General features: G+C 54.8%; 1 protein-coding gene across 6 annotated transcripts in view; it reads right to left on the reverse strand.

The window, feature by feature from the left end:
* Positions 1-2,412: 2,412 nt before the first annotated feature.
* FBXO10 (F-box protein 10) overlaps positions 2,413-12,395 on the reverse strand; it is a 50,310-nt gene continuing 40,327 nt past the window's right edge. For 4 of the 6 annotated variants that reach the window (XM_070250732.1, XM_070250731.1, XM_070250734.1 and 1 more), the window contains 5 exons: positions 12,011-12,163; positions 10,721-10,990; positions 8,608-8,921; positions 7,020-7,201; positions 2,413-4,914 (listed from right to left, as the gene is read on the reverse strand). In XM_070250732.1, the coding sequence (XP_070106833.1) occupies positions 4,740-4,914; positions 7,020-7,201; positions 8,608-8,921; positions 10,721-10,990; positions 12,011-12,163 (1,094 nt within the window). In that variant the 3' untranslated portion in view covers positions 2,413-4,739. The remainder of the gene's footprint in view (positions 4,915-7,019; positions 7,202-8,607; positions 8,922-10,720; positions 10,991-12,010; positions 12,164-12,395) is intronic. The other 2 variants (XM_070250736.1, XM_070250735.1) reach the window with 1 other exon arrangement.

Below are 12,395 nucleotides of genomic sequence, written 5' to 3' on the forward strand. Positions count from 1 at the left end.
GTTGCAGAATGGTGATTTTCTAACTCCCTTCATTTCTTTTGGCATCCTATTATAACGGGAAGCTTTCTTTTTGCTCCCATTAAAATTTTTTTGTTCATTTAGTTATCAGTATGGACTCAGATTCTTATTCCAAGAACATTGTTACTGTTATTTATTTTGAATGCTCAGATTGTACCAAATTTGGCCAATCTGAGTTCTTTCAGGCTAACTCCTGAATCCCCATTATTTTAAGGTTGCTTCCTTAATTTCTGATACAAGATATTTCAGCCATCTTGTACATTCCCTGCTCCAGCCCAGGAGTCGGCCAAGGGGCCCAGGTCAATGACGTGAATGATGGGCCCAAATCAAGAAGTGAAATACCAGCCTGACTGTCAGACAGATGGGCTCTTCAGCTGCACTCGGGCCAGACAGAACTGGTTTCCGAGCAGGGGTGACAGGTGTGAGTTGCTCAGGTTGTACCAGGAGGGCCATGCCAGCCTGACGTCATTTAAAGGATGCTAGTCACAGTGGGTGGACTCCAGAGCACCCTGCAAAGTTCTGGGCAGGAGGGAGAACTAACGAGTGGCTTCATGTCAGGAGGCTGCTCAGGGTTGGAACAAGCCCAGCAGGCCCCACGTGAGCCCACCATGGGGAACCATTTAGAGAAGAGGCTTTCTCTGTGCTCCTGGAAGGAAGGAGCAGGCAGAAGGCGGGCCCAGGGCTGCTGCTGAGGACAGCGTAGGCTCGTGCTGTTCTGAGACCCAGCTCTGGCTCTGGTCTCGTCTGGCCACACCACACCCACCATTCCCTGTGTTCAGGACCTCCTTTGGACACTGGGGCCGTGGCCTCAGCAGGACTCGGAGGCCTGGATGATGAAGTTGCGTTGTGCTCGTACACTCCCAGCAGCGGTGTCAGTGACTGGCCAGCAGGGAAGGCCAGGGAGGCCACAGTGTAAGCTGCTTGGGTGGGGGCAGCCAAGACCTTGTGCTGTGTACCAGGGTTAAGCCTTCACCTGTGGCAAGTCACGCTGGGGAGCGGGCCCTTAGCTACTGCAGACTGAAAGCAAGTGACCCCAAGGAAACAGTACCCTTAGAGAATCCTATCTTCAGATAGGATTGCTACGCCTAAGAGCTGGGACATACCCACTGAGATGCAGGACAGGATGCCTAAATTCTGCCATCTTTGGGCTTTCCTAGACCTGCCCAGACCACTGGAGTGGGTCTAGAGAAATGACCAGGATGGTGAGGAGAGTCTGCAAACTGGCATGTTTGAGAGGAGGCCAGGAGAAGGGCGGAGCCCGGGGAGATAAGGATGCTGTCTGCAAATCTCTGGAGAGTCGTCACAGACAGGGAAGAGATGTCCTCTGGGAGCTCCAGAAGGTGGAGATCCCAGAAGTGGGGGCAGGCTTGTTCTTCGTTCATCCATGCATCCCTCACTTGGTGAGCTTCGCTCTGTGCTGGACATAGAGGATCCACGGGCGTGACTTCCCAGGGCATGGGGAGCGGGGGGGAATCAGACAAATCAGTAGACTTTGAACACAGAGGATTCAGTGCCACCGGGGGGGTAACACGGGGGGCAGGCATGAAAGCAGGGAGGAGGGGCACGTAACTGAGATTTGAAGAGCTCAGGGAAGGTGCTCCACGGAAGTGATGATGAAGTAGGACCCTGCAGTATGTGCAGGATTTAGCCAGGGAGATAGATTTTGGCTCAATTAAGGGAAAAATAATCAGATGGAAAAGCTTCTCTTCGGCAGGTCTGCCCTGCCGGGTGGGAGAGCAAGCCCTGGCCACTCAGCCAATGCAGCCGCTGCAAAGCAGCTTCACTTCCTGACTCTTCCCCAGCCAGAGAGCGAGGATGGGGTCCATTCCAACCCACTCTGCCTCCAAAGGACTTGGCTGAAGATGGACATTGTGTGTATCCCAGCTGTTCTGTGTCTGCTCTCGAAGCCCGAGGTGACAGCCCTGCTGCCCACCCCTCCTGCCCACAGGCTCTTAGCATTGGATAGTGAACTTGCACCTACGGGGCCTGAACACACATCACCACTCAGCCTCAATTCCTGTGAAAAATGGGGCAACGACCTCACCAAGTTGGTGTTTAACATACCAGTGAAGGAGCATCAGATGATTTTAGCGGCACGAGGACGTATCAAAGTGCCCGCGGCAATGCTGGTTAGGCTAGACTGCAGCGACGAATGCCCCGGACGTCGGGTTTCAACAAAGGCGTTTCTGCTTGTGGTGTTGGGAATAGTTTCAATTTAATAGTTTATTTTAAGATAGTGTATATTAGAAAACACTAGCTTTTCATTTATAGTAGTGATGTAAACATTTCTTTTTAGTTCAAACTCTGAAGTGTTCTGGATAGAATCCTGGAATGGGAAAAGGACAATAGATAACAGCTAAGGAAATCTGAATAAACACTGGACTTTAGTTAATAATAATGTCTCGATATTGGTTTATTAATTTTGATGAAAATACATATTAATGTAAGATGTTAGTAATAGGGATACTGGGGGGCATTTGGGAACTCTGTACTGTGGATCTGCTCCCTTTTCTGTACATCTAACTCTTCTAAGAAATAAAGTCTATTAATTTTTTAAAAAAGAGGATTTAAAGAAAGATGTTAAGTACTAACATTCTCCTCAGGTGACGTGGATCTGGTAGAAACTCTAAGACGCCGAGTGACTGAAGCTGGGAAGCCTGTGTCCATGGATCTGGAAACCCTTTGCAGACGGTCAGGTGGGTCACACCAGGGACTTTACTGATGACTTCACAAAGCCCGCAGGGCAGGCAGGATGGCAGTCCAAGCCCAGACTGGCACACAGGACACACAGCTTGGAACCCGAATCATCATGGGAACAAGCTGAGTGGACAGGGTGGCCCAGGGTTCTCCTGTCTCCTTCAGTGGAAACGGTGCCCTGGGAAGGCAGAGCAGCGCCAGGCCTGCCTCCAGCCGCCCGGGAACGCTGGCAGATACCCAGACCAAGGAAAGTCCCCCCAGAAGTGCCTCTTAAAATAGAGAAGTTTATTTTGGTTGCCAAGATTTTTATAAGCACTTGGTTCACAGAAAAGTCATTTCTTACAAAATAATAAAGGCAGCATTTTGTACAGCGACTCACATTGGGGCCACCAGAGAAGTGCAAAGGACGGTGCTGGGGATGAGAGGGGCCAGCGCTCTTGGGGCCCAAAGTCCTCAGGGTGAAGCCAGTGCTCCTGGCTCCCTCTAGCCTCCCCCACCCCACCCAGGAGAGCAGCACCGGGGCCTGGCAAAGCCAGCCTGGGAGCCAGGGGCCTAGTGCCTGACGATGGCCCCAACGGGCCAGTGAAGGCCCTGCATGAAAGGCCAAGCGGGAAGGGGGACCCCTTCCTCCCGCAGTCGGTCAGAGCCGCCTGGCTCTGGAACCTTGACACATTCACAGTAGGGTTCAGTAAAGCCCTTGGGGAGCCAGCCTTCCTCCTCACTCACGCTACTAACCCCACCCAGCGCCTGGATGGGTGCTGGGACACAGTGAGACATGGCCCTCCCCTCAGGTGGCTCACAGGCAGGTGAGTGGGACAAGGACGGACCTGGATAGCTCCAGATCAAGGCAGAAAGGACCCTGAGAGGGCAGAGAAAGGGCGGAGGCGGCTCAGGGGAAGGGCACGGTCATGTGGTGGGAGGGGGGTGCTCTGCGGAGATGGCAGTGTCTGAGCTCGACCCTGGAGAATGGGTAGGACCTGGACGTGGGCGGGTGGGAGACGGCATGTCAGGAAGAGGCAGGAGCACGGGCCAAGGCACGGAGTGGGAAACCACGGGAGGGACCGTAAAGGCAGGTGGTTCTCCATGAAGAATGTGGACACAGACGGGGGCCCAGCACCTCCATCTCCAGGGGCAGCCGGGGCGGGCGTGCTGGTGGGGTCCACATGCTCCTGGTGCAGCAGGCACCCACCCAACGTCCTCCTGAGCCTGGGAGCTTACTGAGGGTAGAGTCACGTGCCTCCTTCGCCGCCCAGCCTGGCACCAGAGCCACTCGAAGGAAGCCTTCTCCAAACGCCCCTCCTGTTTTCAGCATGTCCCTTGTCACCCCTGGGGCAGCCTTTCAAGAGGGGCTCCCTGTCCCAAGCCCCTTCCTCCCTCACAGGTCCATGTCCAAGTCTGAGAACTGTGTCCTTAAGGAAACCCAACTCCTCCGGCCTCCGCAGGCAGCTGGGCGGGTGTGGTGGTGTCCCTGGAGGGATGGAGAGAGGTCCAGGACAGGGGGAAGTTCTGGGCAGCTGCCTCTTTCCACCTCACTAGAATCGCTTCTCTCCCTTAGGAGTAAATCTGCTCTTCCCTGAGAAGAGGCTGGGTGCAGGCTGTGAGAAACGCCGTTCCCCGTAACTCACACGGACACCCCGACGCACGGCGCAGTGTCGGTTTCCCCCAGCTCTTCCAAATCTCTGCAAGAGCTTCACTTACTGGGGACCCACCAACTTCTGTGCCTTCTTCTTCTTGAAAACTCACACCGAGTTCCTTCCTGCAGAGGGTTTGGAGCCGAAGGGTTTTGGAGATACTTTGTTCTCAGTGCCCCGGAGGCCTGGGAGCCTGTTTTTTCAGGGGGTGGTGGGTACGAAGATGGAGAGGGGCCTGGAGCCGGCACAGGCGCTACTTCCTCCATCCTGAAGGCCTCAGCTCTTAGCCCGGCTGAGCACCTGCCAGGCCCGAGCCTGAGAGCAAGGTATATGGTTGCTGCTCGCGGAGTCTTCGGACAGCCCCTCAGTTACCCGCTGTGTGGCTCTCCATCCTTACAGGATGGTGCAGAAGATGCTGCGGTTGCTGTGGTAACCACCTTCCACACGGGCTGTGATCCTGGTCGCCATGGCCGTCACCTTCTGCCCACCGTGGGCTGCAGAGGGGCCTCGGAGAGAGTTGTCAAGGTGAGGCCGTGCTGGTGGGTTCACCAGGCGCCACGTATCAGACCTACAGGTGCAAAAGGATAGTCACCAAACTCTTTGAGAGCCCAGAGCAGCTGCTGAAAGCCCCGCACAGCTCACTGTGGCTCAGGCTCACCAGGTCCAGGTGTTGGATCTGGGTGGAGGTGGCGTCTCCCAGGCCAGTGACGGCAGAAGGAGGAGGGGCGTGTGTGAAATTAGTTCTAGCTCCAGCTCTGCCTTCAGTTCTGCATGTGACATTGGCCAAGTGCCCTCCACAGGCCTCCGTGATCTCGTCTTTAAGTAAGGATCTAGATCCAATGAGTGGCTTTCTTTTTTTCTAATTTTTCTCCTTTTTTTTTCTAGCTGTATGACCATGAATGTTTATGAAAGCTTAGTTCATAATCACTAAAAACTAGAAACTACCCACATACCCTTCAGGTGATGATGGATAAAGGCCGTGGCACATCCATACAGTGGAATACCACTCAGCGACAAGGAGGATGAATGACACGTGACACCATGGGTGAATCTCAGGGGCATTATGCTGAGTGAAGAAGCCAGACTCAAAAGACTAAATACTGTATGATTCCATTTATATGACACTCTGGAAAATGCAAATCTATACGGGACAGAAGGTGGTGGGTTCCAGACCCTCGAGCTCTTATGGAGATTATGAGGGTTGGGGAAAATCAAATGAGAATGAAGCTTCGATTAGGGCTTTCTGTTGTCTGAGTTACAAGGAACCACGTCTTACAGCAAATCCTAAATTACTTAAGCCAGCAACAATGTCTTCTATGTACTTCTCTGATAATAATGTCACAACGAGTAGGACTGTAAAGGTGTGCAGAGAGTCAGAGACTGGCTACAGTGGGGAGAGGGGGAAGCCTGGACGGATGTTCAAAGAGCTGCAAGCGTTTGAGTTTGGCAGCAGAGAGAGCTCTTGAAAAGGAGTGATGAAAACGGAGGGCTGGAAAGGAAAACCAGGAGCTGACAGGGCATAGGGACAATGCCAGGCTGGCAGGTCTGTGCCGTATCCTGTACCCTGGGGTCTCCAAGGGGGAAGGGGAAGTGGACCCCAGGGAGTCCACTATATGATTTGCTGGAATGTGGGAAGAAAATATTAGAATTTCTACTTATTTTTTATTTTATACTTTATAAATTAGGAATATATAAACATACATATGAGGGGGTTTCCTCAAAAAATATTTCTACTAAGAGTGTGTACAATAAAGAGTAGAGATCACTACTATAGATAGAAAAAGGGGATCCATCAAGGGTTTTTGACCATGGACGGGACATGACAAGAAGTGACTTAGAAAGATGAATCTGGCAGGCAGCACAGGACAGCCTGCGGGGCGGGGTGGGGGTGGGGGTCTAAGGGCAGGGAGTCCAGGCAGGAGGCCGCTGCAACACGAGAGGGGGGAGTAACTACCGTGCAGGAGTGATAAGAATTACTATTTTTACAACCGGTAGAGCAAAGTACCGACCAGTCGGAACAGAGTCCGTCCATGAACTACTGGAGTAGGTGTACGGTAACAAGGGCCACAGGCAAGAGGGAGGGTGCTGAGGCCTGGACGAGGTGGCGGGGGTTGGGGGGGGGGGACGGGGAGGGGCAGACACATCAGCAGCAGAACAAGAGGACCTGCGAGTGACTGAATTTTGGTGCAGGGGGGCGAATGGCAAAGGGCTTGCCGCCAGAGCACTGAGCGGAGGGTGACGCCATCGAAATGGGGAACGGGGAAAGAAAGAGGGCCGGGGCAGGCGCGCCTGAGGCAACTGCGAGGCACAAGGCAGAGGGCCTAAACCCAGTGACCAGAGGCGGTGGCTCCCTTTGTAATGCCTGGGACCCCTCGGCTAGCTCACTCGCCTGCCCATGCTGAGCAACTGGCCGGAGGCCACACAGCCAGTAAGTGGCAGAGCTGAGATCTGAAAGCTCATTTCTGACTCTCGAAGCTGCTCCCCCAGGGAGTCAGGCGCAGGTCCCCAGACAGGCCCCAACCAAAGCCCAAGCCCAGCACCGTCCCCCCACGCCACCAGAGGTGAAGGTGACAGGACTGTGGGCAGGGGCAACTGCACCCCCGGGCCTGGCCTGGCTTCCCCGGGGCCCTCACTGCGATTCCAGGACTGAGTCGGGCAACCCCAGGCACTCACTTTTTCTTGAAGACCAAGAACTTGTTGTTCTGCATGACGCAGTCTCGGTTGTTGGAGATCTGCTGGAAGATGGTCTTGTTGGTCTTGCCCTGGAAGATGATGTTCTCTTGCACCAGGGCCTTGGCGCGGCCCCGCACTGCGATGCCATAGGCCCGGAAGGAATGGATCCTGTTCTTTATTACCTGAGAGAGGCAGCCAGAGCTTGTCACACCTCAGGGACTCCCAGACTAGGGGGGAGCCAGGCAAGTGAATGACCAATAAAACTGAGGGGGAAGAGCCTGCCCGGTAGGTCAGCACTGAATCATGGGAGTTCAGGGAAGGGATATTGAGACCAGCCTGGGGGAACCAGGGAGGGCTTCCTGGAGGAGGTGATGAGTAAGCTGTAGGAGTTGATCCAGTGCAGAGCAGGGAAGAGTTGTTCCAAGAAGGAACAACGTGCAAGGCCTGGCAGAGAGGGAAGGTGGAGCCAGAGACCAGGGCCGCTGGCAACCGAACCAGGGTAGGCGTGCCCCCTCTGCTCCTTTGCTCCCACAGTGCTCAGCTGCAAAGACAAGGAATTCTTCACTCCTTGCCTAAGTCCCTACTCATGAAGCCACAGAGCCAAAAAGAGGCTTTGGGATGGTACTTTCACAAGGGCAGGAACTGGGTCTGTCTGCTCAGCACTGCAGCCCCAGCCCCCAGCACAATGCTTCACAGAAAGAGGGAGCTCAGGGAGCCGGCCTGGTGGCACAGGGGTTAAGTTTGCCTCCTCCACTTTGGTGGCCTGGGGTTCGCTGTTTCGGATCCCGGGTGTGGACCTATGCATCACTGGGCAAGCCATGCTGTGGCAGGCATCCCACATATAAAGTGGAGGAAGATGGGCACAGATGTGAGCTCAGGGCCAGTCTTCCTCAGCAAAAAGAGGAGGACTAGAGGCAGATGTTAGCTCAGGGCTGATCCTCCTCAAAAAAAAAAAAAAAAAAAAGAGGGAGCTTAGAGCTGGCTGTCCTGCAGGGGAGACAGGCAGGCAGAGGAACAGAAACAAAGCACTGAGGGAAGTGCTCTGGGAAGTATGGGGTTGGGGGGGGTGGGCACAAGCACCTTAAAGTTCAGTAAAGGAGCACCTCAAACAGCCTGGAGGGTCGGGGGGCCTTCTGAAGCAAGTGACAGCCAGGCCGCAGGACTGAGGTAGGAAAACGGGGAGAAGGATATCCCAGGTACACAGGGAATAGTGTGTGCAAAGGGCCCAAGGCAAGATTTCTCTCCTCATTAGGCACCTACTGCATACCAGGTCCTGTGTGCGATTATTCTGTCAGGGGAAGAGAGCTGAAATAGCCCTGCCCTTGACCCAGAGACCACGAAGAAACCGCAGGTGGCACCCTCACCCTGGCTTCCTGCTGGTAACTCTTGTTCATGCTTCAGGGCCCAGTTCATATGTCCCCTCCCGTGAGAAGGCCCGCCTGCGTCTCCCAGGCTGAGTTCTGGCAGGCGGAAGGAGGCCCCTTGCAGTGCTGAGTGCTTAAGGTTCTGCTCCTCAGCAGAGGGCACGAGGGCCCTCCCAGGGCCGTGCCCTGTGTTGACACCACACGTCACACACGCATGCACACACCTTAGTGTCGGACCTGGGCAGCAGCTGCAGCCCACTGCCCCGGTTGCCGATGATGTCGTTTTCAATGACGACGGTGCTGTCACCCTTGGTGATGATGCCATGGCCTCTGTTGTCATAGATGCCGTTGCCCCGGAGCTCTACCTTGCACTGGGCCTCGACCTTGACCCCACTCTGGCGGTTGCAGGAGATGCTGTTGTTGGCCACACGGGTGAGCTGGCCGCTCTGAGCCACAGTGATGCCTCTGTCCCCATTAGCATGGATCACGTTGGTGACGATATGCAGCGCCTCGCTGCTCTGGACGTAGAGTCCCGAGGCTGTGGCAAAGGGGTTGGGGAGCAGAGAGAGCAGAGGGCAGTGCCAGGGCCAGCCCCGGCCACACCAGTCAGGAGGAGCCTTCCCGGAACTGCACCCCGGAGAGGGAGGAGTGGGTAGTACACTCCGAACCAGCCCGCGGGAAGCGCCCCAACAGGCCAGACGGCAAACAGAGCAGAAGGAACCCAGGAACATCAAGAAAACTCTGTTCCTTCTGAACTAAGTCCTCATCAACAGCCAGGGAAGCGTGATGCGAGAAGATTCCTTAGGCTCAGCTGGCCATCTGGCCTAGGGCTCATCCTGAGCTTGAATGCCTCCCACATCATCATCCTGCCATTTGCGCCTCCTGTGACGGAATGCTCACTACCCACCCAAGGCCGCCCATTCCACCTCTAGACAGACACATCTACCTGCTGGAAAGTTGTTCTGTTTTCCTTCCCATACTGAGCTGGAATCTGCCTCTCCACTGTTTTGGGAAATTTTCTTAAGGGAAATTCTATAATTTTGGGGTAGAGAAATTTATTAAGCTAAGTAATACATATCTAAAATGTGTTACAAATTTTGAAAAGAAAATGGTGTGTGAGGTTGTATATGTTTAGAGACACTATACGTTTGTAGAAAAAAAGCACAAAGTCAGCTGGCTCAGAGCCGCATGACTTGGTCAGGAAGAGAGAGCACGGCAGGTGGACTCGGGGTGCGGAGGAGGACGCCTCAATGGTGACCTCCACCCACCACAGGAGCAAGAGCAGGGGTGGCACTGGGAAGAGGTGTGGGGAGGACAAGGATGAGGTCATGGGGAGCAGCTGGGGTGGCGAGTCTGCCGGGCCCAGCCTCCTGGTGGCACCTGTCTGTTGCTCCTCCTGGCTTGGTTGAGAACAGCAAATATCAATCAAGTGTGTGTGAATTTATGTGGCTCTGCCTGTCCTACCAGATGCATTGCCACATGGAGGAAACCCTGAACTGACAGGGGACAGAGCTGATTTCCTAGGCAAGTGGGCTGGGGCTGCTGGCTACCCGTCTCCCCGCCCTCTGCCGCTCCCGGACGAAGGGGCTTACCAGGGCCAGGGGCCTCTTTCTAACACACCCTCCTCCATCAGCCCCACAGCGATTCTGATAGTCAGCCCGGTCTGGGAGCCCTGGAGTTAGACGACCTCCACAGTAAGTTTCTTTTTCAATTCAGTAAACATCGAATGCTTACTATCATTTTTTATCAAGTCTAAGATGACATGGATTTAAAACACACTCATTTTCTGTATCTCTAAGAAAAATCACTGCTAATTAAACCATGATATGCCATCAACTGCAGGATGCATATTAAATGCATCTTATGCTAAGGTTAAAATGTGAGAAATGCGTCTCTGAGCAGATTAGAGATGCGGACGCCGGATGCGGGATTTGGCGCTGCTGGGGCGTGCGGCACCCGCAGGAGTGGGAGTCTGTTCCTTGCCTCAAGCCGGCAGCCCATCAGAGCTGATGAAACAAACAGCCACAGAAACAAAGGCAGTCCCAGGCCCCCTAACAAGCGCCACTGGGGCTGGGGGGCCACGTTCAAGGGAGGACTGGGCGCGGGGCTTTGAGGTTCACGTCGTTTGGGATGTGTGGATGGGAGAAGGGGAATTTCAGGCAAGACCAACGGCACGAGCAAAGTCGGGGTGGCGGAAGGAAAGAATGGATTCAAGTTCAAGGAACACAAAGCCCAGGGGGCTGGGGAATCGGGTTAACGGCCAGTGAGCTGGAAGGGCCAGTGGGTGAAGGGCCTTATGAAGGCTCCGGAGTAGGCGCGGGGTTGGGGGGGCCTCACCTCCATTGTGATTAATGCTGTTTGACTCGACCAGAGCTGTGGTGACGGGCCGGCGCAGCGGGTCGTCGTCCTTCTCCAGCTCTGTCTCCCAGAGGATGGCGTCCCCATCCTCGCTGAAGTTCTCCTGGGCCCCATGGCCTCCAGGGAACTCCCCAGAGCCGTCCTTCTGGCTAAACACTGCCACTCCGTACAGGCCATTGTAGCTGACGTGGTTGCTGCTGACATGGGGCAGGCTGGACGACATCATCCACACACCACAGCCCTTATTAGCTGGGACAGGGAAAGGTGCTGGTGGTCACTGACACCGAGCAACAGCTGAGGCAGCACCCGGTGTCTCCCCAGGAGGGGAAGCAACAAAGACCCTGGCCCGGGAGAGAGTCTGGAGGCTAATGGCCTCGGACAATCGCTTTAAGGCTCTGGCCGCAGGCTTCTCCTTCACTCAAGAGGGATAACAACAGCCAGGTCAAGCTCACAGCGAGGATCCCTGCACTGGGGGTGAGAGTGCTCTGAGAATGGTCCAGGCCACACTCCAGATTGGAAGCACACAGCCCATAGTGATGGTGCTAGAGCGGCCCTCGGAGCTCATCCAGCCCAACCCCTCCCTGCACAGAGACGCTGGCAGCCTCAGTTTGAATCCCAGCCCTACCCCTTTCCTAGCTGTGGGACCTTGGGCAGGTTATTAAACTTCTCTGTGCCTCAGTTTCCTCATCTTTAAACGGGGTTAATGACTGGGCCTCCCTCAGAAGATAGCCATGAGGACTAAATGTGATATTGCATATAAGGGCCTAGCAGAGAGTCGAGCCCAGATACAGGGTAGCTATTATTACTATCATTAGAGATGCAGTCCAGAAAGATTAAGGCTTTGCCCAAGTCACAGAGTGAGTGAGAACAATGTTCTTTCCACGATTACCCTATTTCTCCCCTGCTATCTGCAGTTCTCTGGATCAGAAGAAAGGATGGAGGAGTCAGAGGCCAGCGTGTCAGAGCTTCCAAGGCCCCGTCCTCACTCCAGATCCAACTCCTGCCTTTCGCTGTTTTACATGAGGACAAAGCTCTCTGCTTTGCTGACTCCACGGAGTCAGTCTGGGTTACGAGGTGCTTTACGAGAGCTCCTGCCTCGGGGAGGGCTGTGTGGCTGTGGCCTGAGACCCATGCTGTCCTCAGGGGAAGCTTTGAAGCCAGGGAACCACGGCGACTTTCTCAGGACCCACGAGCTGGAGCTGGAACCCAGGCTTCCCGCACCCAGGCTGGGGTGGACCCCAGCCCCTCCCCAGGGCGTGTGCTCCTCACCGTAGATGGTGTTTCCTTCTATCAGTCCTTTGCCCTCATCCCCCACGACCACACCATCTGAGTAGCCGAAGCAGATGAGGTTGCTCCTGAGGACGGGGACCCCACCACGGCGGATGTCCACACCTCCCCACTGGTTCTCACGGATCACATTTTCTAAGGAGAGAGGCAGAAAAGAGAGTCAAGGCCCAAGGGCCTCCACCAACAGTGCTGGCAACGAGGGCCCGGACAGGCCAGACCAGGACGCCCAGGCCTTACCCTGTCAGCAGTCAGCACCCAGAATTGCGTCTGGTGTTTGGCTTTCCCAGGACTCGTCTGCTGTCTGCTTCCCCCAAGGGCACGGTTTGTGCCTGTCTTTCTGTCATGTGCTCTGCCATATCCCCAGTAA

The sequence above is a fragment of the Equus caballus genome, chromosome 25 (assembly GCF_041296265.1).
Source record: "Equus caballus isolate H_3958 breed thoroughbred chromosome 25, TB-T2T, whole genome shotgun sequence".
NCBI classification, from domain to species: Eukaryota; Metazoa; Chordata; class Mammalia; order Perissodactyla; family Equidae; genus Equus; species Equus caballus.